Source organism: Poecilia formosa, unplaced genomic scaffold, assembly GCF_000485575.1.
Source record: "Poecilia formosa unplaced genomic scaffold, Poecilia_formosa-5.1.2 Scaffold444, whole genome shotgun sequence".
In the NCBI taxonomy this organism is placed as follows: domain Eukaryota; kingdom Metazoa; phylum Chordata; class Actinopteri; order Cyprinodontiformes; family Poeciliidae; genus Poecilia; species Poecilia formosa.
The window spans coordinates 37,386-59,349 of NW_006800383.1; the positions used below are offsets into that span (position 1 = coordinate 37,386).

The 21,964-nt window shown below is 37.0% G+C and overlaps 2 protein-coding genes across 2 annotated transcripts in view; one reads left to right on the forward strand and one right to left on the reverse strand.

Moving 5' to 3' along the window:
- Positions 1 to 410: 410 nt before the first annotated feature.
- On the reverse strand, positions 411 to 2,877 carry LOC103155710 (60S ribosomal protein L19). Its single transcript, XM_007577489.2, has 6 exons — positions 2,783 to 2,877; positions 1,821 to 1,927; positions 1,615 to 1,737; positions 884 to 1,004; positions 693 to 803; positions 411 to 604 (listed from the first exon to the last, which is right to left on the reverse strand). Exons 1-6 carry the CDS (start codon positions 2,785 to 2,787, stop codon positions 478 to 480), a joined length of 594 nt encoding a protein of 197 aa, XP_007577551.1. The 5' UTR covers positions 2,788 to 2,877; the 3' UTR covers positions 411 to 477.
- Positions 2,878 to 4,389: 1,512 nt separating this feature from the next.
- gpam (glycerol-3-phosphate acyltransferase, mitochondrial) overlaps positions 4,390 to 21,964 on the forward strand; it is a 36,477-nt gene continuing 18,902 nt past the window's right edge. The window contains exons 1-13 of the mRNA XM_007577490.2: positions 4,390 to 4,599; positions 6,705 to 6,835; positions 6,984 to 7,103; positions 8,292 to 8,365; positions 11,719 to 11,832; positions 12,840 to 12,971; positions 13,049 to 13,148; positions 13,527 to 13,663; positions 13,740 to 13,839; positions 17,606 to 17,818; positions 18,680 to 18,793; positions 19,860 to 19,945; positions 21,075 to 21,184. Of these exons, the coding sequence (XP_007577552.1) occupies positions 6,752 to 6,835; positions 6,984 to 7,103; positions 8,292 to 8,365; positions 11,719 to 11,832; positions 12,840 to 12,971; positions 13,049 to 13,148; positions 13,527 to 13,663; positions 13,740 to 13,839; positions 17,606 to 17,818; positions 18,680 to 18,793; positions 19,860 to 19,945; positions 21,075 to 21,184 (1,384 nt within the window). The 5' untranslated portion in view covers positions 4,390 to 4,599; positions 6,705 to 6,751. The remainder of the gene's footprint in view (positions 4,600 to 6,704; positions 6,836 to 6,983; positions 7,104 to 8,291; positions 8,366 to 11,718; positions 11,833 to 12,839; positions 12,972 to 13,048; positions 13,149 to 13,526; positions 13,664 to 13,739; positions 13,840 to 17,605; positions 17,819 to 18,679; positions 18,794 to 19,859; positions 19,946 to 21,074; positions 21,185 to 21,964) is intronic.

Sequence of the window (21,964 nt, forward strand, 5' to 3'; positions counted from 1 at the left end):
AATATACAGAAAAAAATATCACTAATGTTATGTAATGTTTAAGTTTCAGTTGGATATGCAATGCATTGCATTATGTGCAATACAAGCAAACAAATTAACGATTTCTTACATATTATGTTACCAAATTGTATTTTTAATTGATAATTTGATTTGTAAAGCATCTTCATGCTTTGGAAACCGAACATGCCACCTTGCACAGCCTGTTTTTGTAAATAAATCATGCAGGTAATTGCATTTAGGCATATCTGACCACACTGAACTAAACATTGAGGCGTCTATTGTGACAGGACGTGGTGCTCTACTGCCACCTGTTGGACTGATGTGGATACACAGCCATATTTTCTTGAGCAAAAATCCTTACAATTCTGTTTTTTCCTCCAGAAAGTAATATTCACAACAAAAGCAGATAATTAATTTCATAGAATTTTATTAACAACAAAAGTTGAACCTGACAGATTTTTTTTTTACATGTTGCATTTACTTCTTCGCTGTCTCTTCTTCCTTTGACAAGCTCTTTATGAACTCTTCCTTCTTTGCCTGGAGACGCTCCTCTCTGCGTTTGCGGGCTTCCTTCGTCTTCGTGCGGCGCGCCTCAGCCTGGTCGCTGCACAGGTGAACGAGAGAAATTAATTTCAGCAACAAAACGTCAGGTTGTTGTCTCGAAAGAAAAACAAAACGACGAGAAAACTTACGCCAGAAGCTTCTTGCGAGCCTTATCAGCCTTCAGCTTGTGGATGTGCTCCATTAGGATACGCTTGTTTTTGAACACGTTACCTTTCGCCCTCAGATAGAGACTGTGGTACCTGATATACAGACAGGTATTCATAGTAAAAGGAAGTGAAACACACATTTATTCACCACATTAACGGAGATTCCCACATACATGTGCCTGTCAATTTTCTTTGACTCCCTGTAGCGGCGAAGAAGACGGCGCAGGATTCTCATACGTCTCATCCATGTCAACTTTTCTGGCATACGAGCGTTGGCTGTACCCTTTCGTTTACCTGGGAGGGAAATATAATGAAATGTAAAGCTCATTCAGAAACTCTAACAAGTAGAGCTACAATCTGCATGCACACAGTGACAGTTAAATCTTAAATTTATCTATAACCAAGCATTTAAAGTCATATTTTGTCATATCACTGCCAAACTTCAAAAGAACTGCACATATTTCCTCCCCACTCCATTATTTTCCATGTTGGCCAAAAAGTTAAATTCTTGTCACAACTACAAGTGTCATAACAAATTCTGCTGGACAATAAATTGTTCCAGATGTTACTGCGATAAACGATAATATATTGTTGTTTTGAGACCATTTTTAAGTAATATAATGGTAAGAGATCAGTAAACTTTAAATTTTAATGAACATTTAACACTGGAACTGGAAGACATTTTAAATATCCAGAACAAACAAACAAAACAACAAATAAAATGAATTTTCACAACTCTGTAAACAAAATTGTTCTTCAAAAAACAGGGCTAGTTGAGGCCAAAATGGAGTTAATACTACTTTTGCAAGTCACAGTAAATAAAATATAGATTACTTTGACCATGTGAAAGTGGCTGAAAGTGAATTTGAAGTACAGAGAGTAATTTTTATTTGTAATAACTCACCGTAGCCCATGTGACGTCCCTTGCGGCGTGCCAGAGTATTCTTGCGGCAGCGTGCACGGGAGTGAACGGTGACTGGCTTCCTGATAATCAAGCCATCCTTCACCAGTTTTCGGATTTGCTGCCCTGCAACACAAACGCAGAGAAATAAGACAAGTGCAGGATATTACGGACAACACCACACGCTTCACACTGTATTCTGAACTCACGAGAGTTTGCGTTGGCGATCTCATTTGTTTCATTGGGATCCAGCCACACCTTCTTCTTGCCACAGCGCAAGACGCTGGAGGCCAGGCGCTTCTGGAGCCTGAGCATGCTTTATGTACAAAAATAACCACAAATATTAGGTGGATAAATAAGATTCAGACGCGTTTCACACTCAAAATACTCAAATATTCAGACCAATCAATGCTTTTACTCCATTGTTAAACAATACAAACGTTTATATGAATTAGAAGAACAGAAATTGGTTAATGGATGAATGAATATGAGGCATGCTAATGCATTGATAGGTACACAGATCAGTAGGGAACTTGACAAGACAACTACTTTTTTTACTAAGCAACAGCTGGAAAATAACTAGATAACTATATTTAAAATAAATCGATTTCAACTATTTTCAGTTGAAAATCACTGACTTATCAATATCTTAGATTGTCACCAATTGTTTTTAGGTCAGTGGCACCTTATACATTTAGAACTGGGGAAATCAATGTGACAGGTTAAGCAACATTAACTAACTAATTAATTTTATAGCTAAAAACTCTATTTTGTGGTTGCTTGTAGAAACAGCTTTAACCCAGGTTGTAAACTAAAATATGAAAACCACAATGAGGCGGCGTTGTTTGGTTACTGGAATTTAGGTTTTAACAATCCAAAGAAAATAAAGTTTTCTGTTCATATGGCAGAGAATAATAAGTAATCAGAGTGAAGTGTCGCTGGTTCGCAGCCATGCAGTGGATTCATGTTCTGACATGTCTGGTTACATGTTAGCATAGTTAGCTTTCCAACACAGGCCGAAAGCGGCTTTCTATGTGAAATTATCACATTCACCGAAACTGAACAAGAGCCAGAGTCAATTGTGTAAGTTTAAATATCAAAACCAAAAACATTTTTGTTTACCACGATACAGATAAACGCTAACAAGTGGGTAAACAAATATCTGCCTTACCTCATGGCTACCGATAGCTTGACAGAAACGGAGGAAATAGAACGAGAGGAGACTGTACCATTTCAGCGATAAAGATGGGTGACTCGTTCACTTTGTATCATAATTGTCTAGTTCTTTACAATAAAATGAATAATGGAATAAAATATGTGGTATTGTGCTAAAATATATTTTAAAATTATGGAGATATTTATTATAGTATGTTAATATACCTTTTTTTTAGCGTATTCCATTATTTCTCAATGGACACAGTGGTACGGTCCAAAAACATGCAGTATGCTAATCCAACCACGAGAAGCCGCAGAAGACTTTCTGAAGTGACACTTCAATCTATTCAGGGAACTGTAAAAATAGTTTCGTTTTTACATTAAAAAACTATACTTTCTGAATAATTTTGATATATAAAGTTAATGTAAATATGGTCTTGTTGGTAAAGTGCCTCTCAAAAGTATTTGAAAGTGTTCACAATATTTCAGTACATCCACAATCTTCAATAAGTCATTTTGATTTTCAGTGGTAGACCAATATGAAGTAGTGGAGAGCTGTAAAGTGTAAGTAAAATAATTAACTTTTTCACAACAGTTCACATCTTGAAATGTGACATATGTGACCTGCATTTGTACATTTGTAAACCCCTAAATAGAATCTGGTATAACCATTTGGCTTTATGTAACACTTAACTAGTATATGGAGCCCATCTAGTTATTATATAATTCTTGCTGTCATGTAATATCTCAGATATTTGTTAAAGAACATCAGTGAACAAACAGAAGACCAAGGACCAAGAAGCATATTAATTTAAAACTGCTTAACAAGTTTAATATTTTGGCATGGATATCACAAACCCTGATCTCATTTCCAAATAAAATATATGGAGAGAATTGAGAAAGTGAGAAAAGGAGCTTTTAAATCTGATTTAGCACCACCAGTTAAGCTAAGATAATATAAGATAATTTATTAGTCTCCCAAAGGAAAAAATTGTCTAGGAAGCAGGGGCAAGGCTGCAGTACAACAACAAAAACAATACTTTAAAAAAGACAATAACCATAGATACACAAAAGTAACATCAATACAAAAAGTGAAAAATACGTAAAAACACAAACATCAGATTGGCAGTACATCCCCATAACCATTGAGTTCTTTCAAGAGGAGTAAACCAAAATACTAGTAAACATGAGAAACTCACGGAGGAAAACATAAGCCACATGGCTTTGTTATGTCTTTGGTGATGATCAATAATCAAAAACTATGAAATGCTTGTAAACTTTTCAATTTGGTTTCTTTAATATCTAAATATTTCAATCTTTGTGTCATTTTAAATTCAATTCAAAAATACTTTATTGATCCCAAAGGGATATTAAACGTTGTTGTAACTCATTTAATTGAAGAGTTACTGTAGATAGTAATGGTCATAGAAACAAGCTTGGTAATAAAACAGGTAATATTTGGTGCCAGAGCAAATATTTCCTGTCTCAATGTGCCAGACAGTGAGAAAAGGTTTATATTTTATTTATATACAGTAGTACGTAAAAATCAGTTTTCGACTGTTTCTACTGCAAGTGCATTTTTTTAGCTGGCACAGCACTGACCCCTAGCGGCAGCCAGCGCTAGTGCAGAACTGCTCCTAAAACGGCTACCGGGTGGCGTGCGCTTGCCTCTTGTCATACATCCCTTCTCGTCAGCGCTGTGCTGGCCACTCCTCTCAGTTTTAGCTTGTGAACGACTACTCCGGGTGGTAAAACGCTCAGCGGCATGCCGGTTTGTGTTTTTTCAACGAGCTTAATTTTTGAAATATGACTCAGCGTAAGAGAATAATCAAGGTAAGTCGTGGGGGGTTTTGTTCTCGCTAGCATGTTTTGTTGTAGCTAACCTTGATGCTAGCATCCACAATGCCAACGCTGGGGAAGAGATAGTAGCCGGTGCAGCTCGTGTATTGTCAAAGGCACAATACCTGTATTGAAGCGCTGGTACACACTACGTTGTTGACACGGTTACATGATGCCTCTGAATTTACATTCCAGTCATTATGACGGACGGATCCTCATTTTTATTGGTCTTACTGATAACTTAATGTAATGTTCGGACTTTGCCTGATTAAGCTGTTTAGGGATTTCCCCCCTTGAAGCTCAGCAGCAGCAGCATGCCTTGCAGAGAGCTACAGACTGTGACAGCAGAAACTCCTGAGGACACGTTTAAATAACTCTGCGCATACTTGAGTTTTCTTTCCGGAGAGGCGAAATTACAGTGCGGTGAGGCTAGCTTGGTTTGTGCTATTGTTGTCTGCACTGCCCATCTGTCACAAAGACCTCTCCTGTTTGACCTGGTTATTACAGACAGTGTGAGACGGATTAACCCAGTGGTGTGCATACACTGTATTTACAATATGTGCTCCTGTCTGCATGTTCTCGCTTTAAGATTAATCTTGTTTAATTAGGTATGAACAGTACATAATTTCTCTGTTGTTTTAAAGTTTTATTTTCCACCTTTCTTATGACGTAAATGGTCGTAATTGGTTATATCAGGCCTGCTTTTGTATTGAAACTCGTAATTCTTCATTCTGCCTGCTTTTATTTGTTACCTAATCCAGCTTGTTGCCCAGTAAACTCACCCCATCTGCAGGACTACTCTCGGTCACTAGCCTGTTTGAAAATCCAGTTTCCTTTATCTGCATTTGCATCACTTTCTAGGATCACAGCACCTTAAAGGGACTGCAGCTCAGAGTGCCGGTAATCCATTGCTGGACAGTCTTAAATAGATGCAGTTTATCCCACCTCTGACACACACACTATATGATGTTTAGGAGCTTTACACTCATTCATAAAGTGACTCACTGACCTAGTTCACAGTGTACATTTGTTGGATCTCTGCTTACTTCATGCTACCTGTGTGTTCTCTCAGCTTGCTGGGGCAAGTTCTTTTTTGATTAGTCAGAAGGAAAGCTTCATTTATTGTGAAATGGTTTCCTGTTGCATCATACACTGTTTGATATCGCAGGTATGGATAAACTTTTAAATGAAATTTTGAATAGTTTTTCTGGAACTCAGAATATTCAGTAGCATAATTTTTTCTGTAAATCATCCATTTGTCTTTTCATCAAATTTCTCAGATTATTGAATAAAACCTTCCCAAAAATGAACTGAATTTTAAGGAGTTGAAACCAGGCTTGTCACAATAATCAATAAATCAGTTCGTCACATGATACATTAAATCAAACTCAATAATTTCCATTGGCATGATTCATCATTTATCTCTTTTTTTCTCTCTTTCAACCAAAAATTGGACTATGAAAGTTTTCAGTTTGGTGCTTTTGTCTCAACTAACCCTTTTTTTGAAGGACAATTTTGTTTACCAAGACTTCAAAATAAATTTTATTTGTTGTTTTATTTATTTATTTATTTAGGATATTTAAAATGTCTTCCAGTTCCAGTGTAAAATGTTCATTAGGATTTAAAGTTTATTCGTCTTTGAGAATGCATTTTTGCATTATTATGCTATTACAATTATATTGCTTAAAAATTGTCTCAAAACAACAATATTATCGTTTATCGCAATAACTTTTGGAACAATTTATCGTGCAGCAGCATTTGTTATGACAGGCCTAGTTGTAACATAACAAAATGTGGAAATGTTGCAGTCGTACAAATACTTGGGACCTTTAAAAAGCACAGCCATTAATTTGAAAAAATGTAAAATACAGGCTCAGATTTTTGTGTGCGCATAATTTAATTGACGTTGTGCTCAAGACAAATTCCCGCAATACGAAAACAAATAAGTCAATGAGATCCAAGTGTGAAAACATTTAGGTAGGAAATGAAATCAGGTTTTATTTGGAGGTGAATTTGTCCCGAGTTGAGGGGACATGCAGACTCTTCTTCACAGAATGGGTAGTATATTCTCAAGGCTGATGTTTGTAAAATCTCCCCAGCTTGCAGGCATCTGGTGCGTGTGATCTGTAAGGAGGCAGCAGCGAAGATGGAGCTGCCCGACGGCTCGTTGCTGCCGGTCAGCAATGGAGAGCAGTGGTGCAACAGCTGGAAACATCCCAACGAAGACCCTGTAAGTCAAACGTGCAAATTAACTGTCCTGCTGTATGGAATCACAGCTACAAATTAGTCCAAATGTTGAAAGTGTGGTCCTTTTGAAGTCTTTTTTAATGTGTTCTGCTTTCATCCTAACTGAGTTTTCTGTGTGGCTGTGCTTCAAGGACCGCAGCACCAGTCCGTCAGTCCTGCGCTCTTGTGCCATGACGTGGAAGGAGGGCCTGCTGAACAGGAAGCGGCCATTTGTGGGCCGATGCTGTCACTCCTGTACACCTCAGAGCTGGGTAAAGTCCCTCTGCTAATTCACGTGTGTCAAACTCAAGGCCCGGGGGCCAAATCTGGCCCGCAGTAGTTTTTTAGGTGGCCCTTTAGACTCTAAATAACATCAACAAGTCCCTCCAATTTTTCACAAATCTGCAAAATTCACACAAAATCAACAAATCCCCACATTTTCCCCGATTTTTACTGCAAATTTTCTCAAGATTTGCCAAAAACATTTAGGTTTAAGTGACTGCTACCTTAGCCTTTCCTGGTGTCAGGTTATAGTCCATGACCGATACGGCCATTTATAAAATCCACTTTCATCATCATATACACTTCTGCAAATATTGTAAAAAAGAATCCTTACAAACATTTCTAAATTAGCATCACAAAATCTGTAATTTTGAACGCAAAAAACACCAAAACAATCACAAAATCTTGGAGTAACGGCTATTTATTGATATTTTAACAGTTCAATAGGCCTTAGCAATACATTTTGGCGCAACCGCCCCTTTAAGAATGTTCAGATTTTGGATTTGGCCCAAAATAAAAATGAGTCTCTAATTGTTTTCCAATGGTGAATTATAGAGAGAATGATAGGTATTCAGTTGGCTTTTCTCAGCAATAAAATCATTAAAATTCCTGCTGTTAATAACTGCTGTGTCACTGACTCACCTTCACATTTCCCTGTTTTCTTTTTTTTTCAATGTACCACATTGAATTATTTGCACAGAAATGTGTGAGATTCTTCCTGCAACTGTAGGTCAGACATGAGGGCATACATGTAAACCATTTAATGTTTTAATTAAATTTTATTTAACTAACACTTTATTTGACATGGTGTGCATAAGACTGACATGACACTGTCATAAACATGACATAACAGCCGTCATGAAGATGAAGGAGTTTTCATGAATGCTTTCAACTGTTGTCATGAAGTGTCATTTGTCATCTAATCATTTGAAAAGCTGTCAAATACAGACAGGGTGTAATAAAACGCTGCTGCAATAAAATAATACTGCATACCACAATATTTCAGGTTTTTATGTATAAAAAATATACATGAACATGCATTTATGTTTGTAATCATAATGTAACTTTTAAAAAAACTTGAGGTGTATAGATGCTTTTGCAAGACTGTACATTTTGATAAAATCTATTCAACCAACTAAAAGGAATAAAATTTGCTTGATCTTATTTTTTCTTTGCAGGAACAATTGTTCAACCCCAGCATTCCATCTCTGGGCCTTCGTAACGTCATCTACATCAACGAGACCAACACGAGGTAAACAGAAGACAATCTCTTTCTTCTACTAGTTAGCAAAGTCAGAGCTACACCCGTTTTTATTTTTAGCTGCCCCTCAAAAAGAAGAACAAACTCAAGCTCTGGTAGAAGAATAAGTTAATCTGTTGGCGTCGGATGTCTTTAAGATGCTTCTCCTATAGATAATATAATCGGTACATGTCAGGCAGGTGCTGCGCTCCTAAGCAATGTGTGTATAATGAATGGCTTCAGGTCAAATGGCCTGATCTGTGACACAGTGGAAAGGCGGATTTATAAATAATTTAACGTGTTTGTCAAGTGACACTGCACACATGCAACCACCTAAAAGTTACGCTAAAACCTCAAACAACTTAAACATACACTTGGTGTAAATACACATAGGCCTGTCACAATAACACATTCTGCTGGACGATAAATTGTTCCAGAAGTTATTGCGATAAACGATAATATTGTTGTTTGGAGGCCATTTTAAAATTATATAATGGTAAGAGTTCAGTAAACTTTAAATTCTAATGAGCATTTAACAGTGGAACTGGAAGACATTTTAAATATTAAAAATAAATAAATAAAACATCAAATAAAGTGAATTTTGAAGTCTTTTAAACAAAAAGGGCTGGTTAAAACTAAACTGAAAACTTTAATCATCCAGTTTGTGGTAGAAAGAAAAAAAAAAGAAACAAATGGAAATTATTGAGTTTGTTTTAATTTATCATGCGATTAATTGATCTATTGATTATTGTGACAGGCCTAAATATGCACAAAAATGACCGCTTTACCTTAATAAAACACATTGTCTGTTTTCTATTCACATGATGTCAGATGGGACATGATCATCTTGGTATGGAGCGCTAAAATTAAAAGAAAATATTGAATTCTTGTAGTTTTATTCTAAAAAACAACGACATAATAAATAAATAAATAAACTGGGAATGTTCCAAGAAGAGTTTTTTTCTCCTTGATATTGAGGGGCAAAAAATAAAAATATAGGTGTGTGATACTTTAGTAAAACTAATGCCATGTACGTACTTGAAAACCTGGAGCCACTAAGATGCAGTAAAGCTACATTCCGCATTTTATCATCAGTATTTCAGTTATTCACAAATGGCATCCAGGTCGGTCCAGTCAAATCCTGGTCCAAAGCAGCAGGACAGCCTCAGGCTTCTTCAGCTCGGGGTTAATGAGGGTAAAAAAGCTACGATATTGTTCTGAAAACACATCACTTAAGACGCTCATAGGTTTATAATTTTACATCTGACTTTAAACATATAGTTGGAATCTTTAATTATCTTTTTCTTTTGCAGCACAGCTTGATAAAATGCTGAAATGCTAAGCTAGCCTACTTCCAAACACACCATGTTTCAGTGTGGCTCAGGTTAATCATGTGCAAATGTTATTGACAACTTTGTTATTCAAAAACACTTATAACTGCTGAATTTTGGTTTCTAAAGTTTCATGAGTCTCTGAGCTGATTATTGCATGACTTTATTTTAATTATGCTCATGAGGTGTCATGTAGCTGATGTCTGCAGCTGCATGGATAGAAAGCAGAAGCTAGTTCTCACAGTCTGTCTTCTAAATTGTTTATGCATGTTTGTGTTTGGGTATAAAAAGACTCTGACTCTGCTTACTAAATAAACCCGACTGAGAGATTTTCATCTTTAACACTGCTTGGATAAATTCTTTCTTCCACTACAGCAGAGAAAGAAGAAAAGTTGTTCTCCGTCCCAAACTTGGCGCTTTCCTTCAAAGATCATAAATATTAATGACCAATGTTTCAGCTGCTCTCTACAAGGCTTTTTTTCTGCCAGACTGAGTGCTGTCTGGGGATAAAGTGTTCAGACCACAGCGGCCAGTACAGTCTCTCTTTTACTTTCACTTTAGAAGACAGAGTAATTTTTGAGGATTTAATAGTTAAAAATCTGTTCCAAACACGACTGAACGATTCTCAGGTGTAAAATTGAAACTCAAACTTTAACAGCAGATCTCTGATACTGATCATTTCACTGCAAAAACACAAAGTCTTACCAAGTATTTTTGGTTTAGTTTGTAGTGGAAATATCTTAGTACACTTGAAGTAAGGCAAAACTAACTTACAAGTAACTTTTTTAGCAAGATATAGAGCATGTGTCAAACGCAAGGCCCGTGGGCCAAATCTGGCCCGCCGTAGCTTTTTATGTGGCCCTCTAGATTCTAGACTGAGCTTAAATATTATCTTATCAATCAGACTAATACAGTTTTCATTCATTTACTGCCAAATGACATCAATCAGTCCCTCCAGTGTCTTGAGGATAATTGTGGAAATTCACACAAAATCAGATCCCAGCACTTTTTTTGCAGACTTTTTCTCAAAAATTGTCAAAAACTTTTTTACTTGTACTTAACAGCTGCCTCAGCCTTAATTAATGTCAGATTATAATCCATGATCTATACAGCAAGTAATAAAAAGTTACATTTACTGTCATAAATAAGTACAAATATTGCAAATATTTATTAATTAGTACCACAAATATTTGTATTTTTATTCCAAAAAAATCACAAAAAGAATCACAAAGTCCTGGAGGAACTGAAAAGATGTTCAATAATATTATTTAATTTTAATAATTCACAGGTATTTTAACAATTTGTGAACAAGTTTTATCAATACATTCTGGTAAAACCGGCTCTTTTAAGAGCATTCATCATCTTGATTTGGCCTAAAGCGAAAATGAGTTTTAACACCCCTGATACAGAGGCTTGTTTTAAGTAAATAATTATTTAATATTAGTGGAAAAATACTTTTCCGATTGGCAGATAATTTCACTAATAAGAAATGTTTCCCATGTTATAAGAAAAACAAGAACTTTTTCACCAAAACTAAGGAATTATTTACTTAAAACAAGCCTCTGTATCTTGCTGAAAATGTACTTTTAAGATACTTTATCATATTTTAAGTGTGCTAGGACATTTCCACTGCAAACTAGACCAAAATTACTTGGTAAGATTTTGTGTTTTTGCAGTGTTGAAAGTGTTTTGGTTTCATTAAAACTTTGATTTCCTAAAGTTTTACCCATAACAATATTGTCTTTATGAGACCATCTGGTGTGGGGAAAGTACGGACACACTATGTCAACATAGATCTCTGTTATTCTTAAATAAATATGTTGGTAATGTTTGTTTTGGCTGTGCACACACTGCGCTGGAAAAAAGTGGATATCACTAAAGCTATTGTATTTAATGACAAAGCTGGGTGCCAGTTATTGATTGTATCTGCTAATGTTAAATCACCAGGATATCCCTGTGCGTATTTTCAGCACTTGTATGAGGGGAACAAGAATGATGCCTTGTGTTTTGGTCTGTCTTTGTCTGATGCTGCAGACAGCGGGGCTGGTTGGCGCGCAGGCTCAGCTATGTGCTGTTCGTTACGGAAAGAGACGTCCACAAGGACATGTTCACCAGGAATGTGGTCGACAATGTGCTCAACAGCAGCAGGTGGGGGTCGGCGTGACCTTTTTTAACCCTCTATGTCCTGAATTTAAAATCTCTGCCCGGAGATTTTTGCTTATTTTAATTGTACAAAGTATTTTAAATGTCCTGTGAGTAAATATATTTGCCCATTTATCCATAGCAACTGGAACTTTCAATGTCTGGCCAGCTATTTTCGCAATTTACCGTCTATTAAAAGAGTTCCCCTCGGAGTAATTTCACTCCCAGCTACGGCGGGGGGGTGAAATTACCGTAATAACCTGATATTGGCTGGAAAGCGCATCGTCTCCCCTTTCAGAAACCGTTTACATTTTTCAGATGGCACAAAGTGTGGTGGGATTACGATACTGCAAATTTGGCTGGATTGTTGCTGCTCCATTTAGGAGCTAGAGCACACGTGTCAAACGCGAGGCCCGAGGGCCAAATCTGGCCCGCCTTAGCTTTTCATGTGGCTCTTTAGACTTTAAGTTATATCAATAAGTCCCTCCAATTTTTCACAAATCTACAAAATCAACAAATCCCCAAAGTTTTCCCAATTTTTACTGCAAATTTTCTCAAGATTTGCCAGAAACATTTGGATGTAAGTGACTGCTGACTTAGCCTTACCTGACCGATACAGCCATTAATAAAAAGTCACTTTCAAAATCATACACTTCTGCAAATATTGTAAAAACAACAAGCATTTATAAATTAGCTTCACAAAATTTGTAATTTGAACACAAAAAACAACAAAACAATCACAAAATCTTGGAAGAACAGCTATTTATTGATATTTTAACAGTTTAATTAGTTTTAGCAATACATTCTGGCGCAACCAGAAGAATGTTCAGATTTTGGATTTGGCCCAAAATGAAAATGAGTTTGACACCCCTATTATATTTGCTTCATTGATTGTTGATCACAGAAAGTCGGCGTAACAGCTATAGTGAATGCAAAACGTATAAAACAGACCAAAGAGACACTAGATATTTTTGATTTTAGATGTTTTTGTGATTTGTGCTTGTAATCTGCAGGGTGGAGTCTACCATTTCGAAGGTTGCTGCAGAGTCGGAGGCTCCAGTCAGCCAGCCAGTCAGTAAAGTGAAGCAGAAAGCCAGAGCCGTCCTCCAGGAGATGGTGGCCAACGTTTCCCCGCCGTTCATCAGGTTTTAGGATCGTTCTGTTCTAGAAAATAAGAACGACAGGCTTGTTGCTCCATTTTTACTTTACTTTATCCTTTCAGGCTGACTGGGTGGGTTCTCCTCAGGCTGTTCAATGGCTTCTTTTGGAGCATCCAGATCCACAAAGGACAGCTGGAGATGGTGAAGAAAGCTGCTGCAGAGGTTAGCATCATTTTGCAAAAGTGAAACAACAAAATTTGCTTAGTGATGTGCATATTTACTCTTCCTTATCATTAGGCTTCAGAGGAAGTTAGAGTATTGCATCCCATGTAGATTTTTACAACTATATATGTCCAGAGTTTCTTCACGGAAAAGTTTCAGACTTCATTTCTGTTTGTCCATTGTCCATCCATCATGCTTATATTTTAAGCTATGATACTTTTAAAAGGACTGGAGTCTGCAGAAACAATTTAGAGATGAAAATTGTGCTTGAGCCCTGATAAAATTAAACCTCTGTCCCACATATTTGTAATTTATTGTTTTCTGTGAACAGATGCAGTTTTTCTTTAGTTAATTTTTAAAATTTTTTGGTCTTTGCAGCGAAAACTGCCCATGATTTTCCTCCCAGTCCACAAATCCCACATCGACTACCTACTCATCACGCTGATTCTGTTCTGTCATAACATCAAGGCGCCCCACATCGCAGCAGGAAACAATCTCAGCATCCCGATCCTCAGGTAAGCAGCTGCAAAGCCTCGTATAAAGTTTGACCTAACATACCGACAAAATTAATCTCTTTTCTCTTTTTTTCAGCACTGTGATTCGTAAACTCGGTGGATTTTTCATCCGGCGGAGAATGGAGGAGACAGCGGATGGAAAGAAAGACATTTTGTACAGGTCGCTGTTGCATACAGTAAGTCGTTTTTTTCTTATACACAACGAGATGCTGATGTTTATGCTTCTCTGCTTTTCTTACATTATTTCAGCGCAACATTTATTCTTATTCAGAAGTAGGCCTGTCACTTCAGCAAATTTTTCTGCATGATAAACGATGATATAATAATGCAAGAACACATTCTCAAAAGATCAATAAACTTTAAGTTTTAATGAACATTTAACACTGAAACTGGAATATATTTTAAATATCCGAAATAAATAAACAAAACAACAGAAATAACAAAAAAAAAAGAATAATAAAGTCTCAAAAAAGGGGGCTAGTTTAAATTAAAGCACCAGACTGAAGACTTTTGTCATCCAGTTTTTGGCGGAAAGAGAGAAAAGAGAAATCCAATAAATCATTCAAATGGAAAGTATTGAGTTTGTCTAAATTTATCATGCGATTAATTGATTTATTGCTTATTGTGACAGGTCTAATCAGAAGTTATTCAAACCTGCTAAATTTGCAGTCAACACTGTAAAATGTCCCTCTGATGTTTACTTGAGTAAATTTGATCCAGGGATGTGAAACCTCCTGGGTCGAGTTATGCATCTTCTGACTTTTTAATTTAAGGATTCGTTTTCAGATCTCCTGATCGGTTTACGAACTTCTGTGACCGCACACGTCCAAGTTAGCTCAGGTGGTTAAAACGGCCTCCATGTTTTACCTGTAAACCGTCACATAATGCAAGTTTCAAAGCTTTTATGGTTCAGCACCTTTCAAACAGGTGGAAGGTTTTGGGTTTCTGTGTGTGGATGAAAAGCTTTGTAGGAAATAAGAGAGTATCTAACCCAGAACCCGAATGAGAACCTGTTTTTGTTCAGCCAGATAATAGAGCTTTGCAGGTTTCTACTCAGAAAACCTGTTCAGTTCCACAGTGAAGGAGAAAAACCGTAAATAACTACTTTCTAAACACTTTAAGAAGCTTTAAATGACAGGAGCTTTCAAAAGTAAAGTTAGCTTTTTTGCATTTTGTTACATTGCAGCTAAACACTTCAAATGTCAAAGAAGTATAAAATAAAATGTAAAAATATGTAGTGGTGTGTACCTGTATTAGGCCTCTGTAATCTGACATAGAGCTGCTGTAAACTAATATTTTAGTAATATTAGTAACCGTAAGAAAAAATTGATAGGTTATTAATTAATCGAGTAATCGAATAAAAAAATTTGATAAAATAAAATATTGGTAAAGCTAACATACCAGCAGAGTTACTAATGGATATCAATGGATATCAACATCAGTCCAATTTTTCATATTTGAGCATCACTAAGAATAACTTTTCTGTAGCTTAGAAAATTAACCTGTAACTATATTAGCTCACTTTCTAAGTTAACCTGAAGAAAAGTTATATAAAAATCTGAAATTATATTCAGTTTAATAAGAAAAAGGCAAGTTCACTCTTATTTAAAAAAAAGTCTACTTTAAGTTTTAGTTTATGTATTCATATTCAGTTAATTTAATCGATGAATTCTCACTTTGCCCAGCCATTTATAGCTTTTGTGTTTATGTTAGCGATGGGATTTGACACCTACATTCGTCACAGAAACGAAGCTACCGCCACGATGCGCTCTGCCACCCATTTGTGAGACCGGGATGATATGAGGTTAATTTTCCAGTTCGTCCATAAAGCTACGCTTTATTATCTAAAGCCCAGCTGCCCGTTGTGTTCAGTCTATCCGCTCACCTGTATAAATGCACCCGCCGCGCTCTTCACCGCCACTAGGCAGCAGCTCTCGGAGGAGAAAGGCTGCCATACTCCAGGCATCACGCCAGTCACTTTAAGGATGTTTATTGGGCCCCCAAAAATGATAAAAAAAAGACATTATCATCAATTAATAACATTGATGAGTCATTAACTGATTTTCAAGTTTTCAAGCAAAACTTGAAAACTGAGCGTTTTACTGCTAACACGTAGCTTTTGTCAATAACTCATAGGGAGAGCGTTACGCTACATAATCAGTCACCCAACTGCAACACGGTGCTCTGAATAATAAAACATAATTTAACAAAGCTACGAGGCAGATACATTTTCTTCAAGGATCTTTAATAATTTAGGTACTTGAATCATTCAAGGAATCGTTACAACCCTAATCTGACACCCTAAAATGAAATCCAGCAAGTAGCTGCCTTTCATTTCAAGTAGAAAGCAGTTTTGTTTGTTTTTTTTGGGGGGGTTTTTTTGCAATGGGAAGACTTGCTACGTTGGAGTGATTTACATAAAACCATATTCATATACTGTAGTAGAGATGTCTAGTCAAAGTCCAAACTCAAATCCACTTGAGATCTGGTGCTTTCTATCCAACCTGACTCAGTCTGAGCAATTTTACAAAGTAAAACCCTTTAAAATCAACTTCAGCTTTGTAGCTATGTGCTACTTTGTATTGTTCTCACTGTAAATTGCAATAGAAACAGAAATTAGTAACGTAACAAAATGTGATTAAGTTCAACGAGTCTGGATGCTACACTGTAAATTATGTTGATGTTTCTGTTTAAGTGCTGATATGTAGCTGACAAAGCTTTAAAACTGAAAAGTCTGAAGAGTGCAGTCGAGCTGACTTTACACGCCCTCTGTCAGATAACGGTTATCTGCAAGACGCATAAGCAGCCACTCAAAATGACGAGCACCAGTTTGTTTTTTTTGGGGGGGGTTTTTTCGTTGAACTGACAATATTATCCAAGTTTGCTACAACATTTGAAATGTTGTCAAGCAGAAGATCATATTCCACAGGGAGAAATGCAGAAGCAGTGAAGACCAAAATGGCTCCCTTACAGCCTGGATGTTCTTTCTCTTTGCAGTTTGAACTCGGTGACCTTATCTATGTTATATTTCAGGAAACAAATTCTCTTCTTAAGAGACAGCTGTGAGTATGCTAAATCCAGAGGGATATGGTTACGCTGCGTAGCTGTGACCTGAACATGCCCGAGTCAAAAGGTTGCATTCAGGGATTATTTTTCTTATGAACTAAGGCTGCATTCTCACTGCAGCCCGAAGTGACCCAAATCCAATTTTTGTCAAATTGTTTTTTTATTTATTTATTTATTTTTTTGCTGTGATCGTTCACACTTCCAAATAATATAAGTGACTTTTAAGTGATCGTCAGTGTGAACTGCAAACGTCCTGAAAGTGTCCAGCATGCGCAGTAGAGGGCGCAATAACGTCACACATAGAGAGCGTGCTCAGTAAAGAAGAAGAAGTAGTAGTGCTCAGTGTTTGCAGAAATAAACGTGGATGCTAACGGTGTAGCATAGCTTACAATTTTGAAGTTGTCCAACTGGAGCCAGCACATTAACAACTTAATCCTTATCGTAGTCCGCCATATTTGTTATTTTTCTTCCCGCTTAAGCGTCTGAGGACGCAGAATAGTGACGTTTGTCGCGTATAAATAACGTTCCGGTGGGAGGAGTGCGACCTGGCCGTTCAGATTCAGGTCACATTTGAATCGCATAAGTATCGGATATCCAAGTGGCCTGGGTCGCATTCAAAACAGAATCTGACCTTTGTTGTTCAGACTGTCATGAAAAGATCAGCTACAGGTCGCATTAAAGGGGGGGGAAATCTGGCTGCAGTGCGAACGTAGCCTACATCCGCTTTACTCACATCCTCGTTATCCCTGGATTAATTTCTGTTATTCAAAGGCAAACATTTTCACCTCAAGTATTTAATGGTGGGCGCTGCTTTTTGTCATCGACCTTTGGCCCACTCCTCTCACATACGCACCCTTTGTTTCAATCCCCCTGCAGTACACAGAGGAGTTATTGAGGCAGCAGCAGTTTTTGGAGGTCTTCCTGGAGGGTACGCGGTCCCGCAGCGGGAAGCCGTTTCCACCCCGCGCAGGCATGCTGTCCATCGTGGTCGACACGCTGCTCACAGGGGCAATCGGAGACGTGCTGGTCGTACCAGTTGGCATCTCGTATGACCGCATTATTGAAGGCAACTATAACAGCGAGCAGCTGGTAAGCTCTTGGACGATGCCTGTGTTCCTTGCTTTGACGACAAACGTTTATTTAGCTCTGGAAAAAAATAAGAGCCCACTCCACTGAACCCCATTGAAAACCTGATGGTTATCCCACCAAATATTGGTTTCAGAACTCTTCTTGAGTTAAAACATTAGTATTTGAGGTCTTTGAAAGCGCTACATTTTTTTTGGGTTATTTTCTGCAAATAAATACTAAATCTTTGCTTGGAATTTCAGAGACATGTTGTCAGCAGTTCATAGAATAAAAGAACAATGTTCATTTTACTCAAATGTGTATCTATAAAGAGTAAAATCAACTGGTCATTTTAAGTGGCCTATTATCTTTTTCCAGAACTGTAAATTTATGTATATGTATGATTATTTACTTGGATAATAAGATCAGCACATTTTGCAATTTTTACATTTAATCACTTAATTTTTATACAATATTAGAAATGCATTAAAAGATGCAAATATTTAAATTGCTTCTTAAAAAGGAAATGAGAGGTTTTATTGCCCAAAATGCAAAAACATAAATTTACCTTACCGTACATCTGATCATTTGTAGCAAAGGATTCATCTGCAGAAAAAATAAACACTCTCACTCCTTTCTGCTTGACTTAGCAGCAATACAATGTAGAGTTAATCAGTTGATTTTTGGATTATCAATTAATTAATATTTTTACAGAACCAATACATATCTATATATTTTTAAAGAGAAAAATATGTTTTCTTGCTAAATGTATTTCTTAACCCATGTTTTCGATTGTTGTCTGTTTTTTTTTTATTTCTGATCTATGATTACCCAATCCACATTTTATTTAGTTATTTTTTTTTGTTTGTTTTTTGTGCTCCTCAGGGTAAACCTAAGCAGAATGAGAGTTGGTGGGGAATAGCGTGTGGAGTGTTTCGGATGCTAAGGAAAAACTACGGTTGTGTTCGAGTTGATTTCAACCAGCCCTTCTCCCTAAAGGTAAATCTGCACCGGCCTTTTACCGATGGAGCCACTACTGTTATTGAAAATGTGTCCAAAATACTTGAAATTATGTATTTTAGTGCAGCAACATGTTGTCACACTGAAAGAGTCAGGAAAAATCCTACTTTTATTTTAAGCACTTTTGCTCGGTGGTGAAAGAAGTTCCTCGTAATGTTACTGGGTACCAGAACATGGTCATAATATTATGAGAATAAAGTCAAAATATTAGCAGAATAAGGACACAATATTGCCAGGAGAAAGTCACATCAACATGATAAATAATATTTGTTTTAAAGAACAAAGCTTCTTTTAATAGACAGTTGTTTCACAGTTCTGCTACTGATAACAATTTCCTTATTTGTAAAACTGATACCTTAAAACTTTAAAGATGCTCAACTTTCCTCCTTTTATTTCTCATAAAACTATTACCTCATTATCCTAATATTATGACTTTATTCTGGTGTTATTACTTGTTAGTAAGTTATAATATTTCACATAAAATAAATGACCTTGAAGCATTTTTTTTATAATTCACTATTTTTTAAGAAAATGATAAAAAAATAAAAGGATTTTTTTAACTGTATGTGAGTTTTTCTGGAGCATAGATATGATGTGAAACACAACCTGTCTTCAAAAAGGGAAAGACAAGTACACATTCCTTTTAAAAAAAAATAGCTGCTTATTTAATTTCCCAGTATTTTCAGTCAGATCAACAGCTCGAAAATGGTAAAAATAAAAAACTTTAAAAAAGCCTGGATGAGGACCCACGTTTTATTTTCGCGTTGATCAGTAGGTTGGGATTCATGCTAGGAAAAAAAGAAAATCTGTCCTATAATCACAAATATAAAGGTCGAGTTTTCCAAAACTCTGCAGAAACTTTAACTGGAACTGTGTTTCTCTAAAGCCGCGTCAGTCTCATTAGGCAAAGCAGAAACTCCTGACACTTGAAATAAACGATGTTTACTGTAAAGCATTTTAATGAAGTATTTTAAGATCTTGATTCAGTGCGTCAGTCATTAATTAAAAGTCCTAAAGCCTTTTGTGTCCCTGTTGTTATATTTAGGAGTACCTGGACACCCAGAGGAGCCGTCATGTTCCCCCTCCAGTGTCCCTGGAAAACGCCTTGATGCCATACATCATCTCTGCACAGTAATGCACTTTTCCTCATCCAGTGTTTTTATCTGTCCGTCGTTAACACAGAAACCAGATGTCCCTTCGCCTTAGATGTGACAGCCTTTATGTCCAGAGCTAATTTCTCCCTCCTGCTGCTTCACAGCGGCGTCTGTCACCCGACATCCGAGATCTGAGCCCTCGACTTTCCACTGGGAGAGGTTGCTCCAGTTCATCTTAGTAAAACAGAGACGGCCGTACAGAATGTTCCTTATGACAGCTCGGTTTGTTTCCTCAGAGTTTATATCACTTTTAAAAAAGTGGAATGAATACAAGTTAGCAGTCGCATACCAAAAGGTTTTTTATTCACCGAGGAGCGAGGCTTGTTGGGACATGTTGAGACAGACAAAGAGCTTGGATATAAAGGAAGCAAAGAAATGTGAAATACAGGTTTGGCGTTGGAATGTTGTGGTAAAAAAAAACGTTTGTAAGGCGTCAACTTCAGATCTGAAATGTATTTTCTAGGATAGATTGCAGCTTAAACAAACAAAGAGCGTAGTCTGTCACCTTTTATGGAGTTGAATTAAATGTAAAGTTCAATTTAAGACATAAACTCTGATCAGGATTATTGATTAATACCTGAACACTAAATATAAAGCCTTAAAAATACAAACATTTTAAAAATACTTCACTAAATAAGCAACGCTAAGCCTGGTGGGGGCACAAATAAAGCCTGGTGGCCCGCCAGGCTTATAATACACTGAGGGAAACCCTGCTGGAATATGTTTGAATAGAATTACACAGCAAAAACACAAAATCTTGCTAAGTAATTTTAGTTTAGTTTTTAGTGCAAATATCTTAAAAGCAACTTTGTAGCAAGATATAGAGGCTTGTTTTAAGTAAATAATTCCTTAATATTTTTTTTTTAAAAGTTTTCTTTTAGCATGAGAAAAATGTCTTGTTATAAGTTAAATAATCTGCCAGTGGAACAAGTTATTTACTTAAAACAACTCTCTATATCTTGCTACAAAGTTACCTGTAAGCTAGTTTTGTCTTATTCCAACTGTATTAAGATATTTGCACTAGAAACTGGACCTGAAATACTTTGTAAGATTTTGCGTTTCTGCAGCGATATCCTGATGTCTTGGACTGTTTGTTGCTGTTCCAGGGCTGATGGTCAGTTTGATGAGCAGGAAGAGGAAGCGATGGACAGAGAAGTCCCAGACGAACTCTTTAGACGACACGTCATCAACAGCCTGGCCAAGCACGTCCTCTTCAGTAAGAAATTCACAAACTCCAGTTAATCTGCTGCAGCCTTTAGCATAGCCACTTATACCATCGGAGCACAGTTTGTTCCTATTTTATTCAGTTTAGTTCAGAGTGCACAGGTCTCATTTTCATCCACCTGTCCACCAATGAAACACGATCTTTCATCCTAATTGAAATCCGGCACTGCGTGGCGCAGCATCAGCCCATCGGGATCACATCACTCAGGGCGCTTTGCCCTGGGGTAACACTGCAGAGACCGGCTCTCCTCTTCTCATTCAGATGCACACTAACACTCCTTTTTTTTTTTTTTTTTTTTTGTAATTTATTGTTCAGCCAATTGCAGAGCAGTCAGCTGGATGGCATGTTGTTTCTAGCCAATAGGGAGAGAGGGAGGAGAGAAGCTGGAAAAATGCAGTGCCAGTTTTTGTGTCCAGATGAACTCTAGTAACCTGCGCTTTCGTAGTGCACACAATGTTTTATCGTTCTAATGTGTTTTCAGGGGAACACAAACTCTTGGATGATCTTAACATTCTGGATATTTGAAGTAAATATTTAACCTGCCAGGTTGTTTTTCCTTGTCCTCTCTGAACCAGTTGAGGCAGGTTATCTGCTTCTGCCTGAGGTTTTTTCATTTCTCAGTGGGGTGCTTCCTTCAGAAACTGCCTCTGCAGGGTTTCCCCACACTGAGAAGTATTCTGAATAATTGATGAGGAGAAGTTAATTAAATAGAAATAAAATGGCTTTTTCTTGATGTCTTCCCATTTGTTTTTGCTCGCATTGCAAAAACAT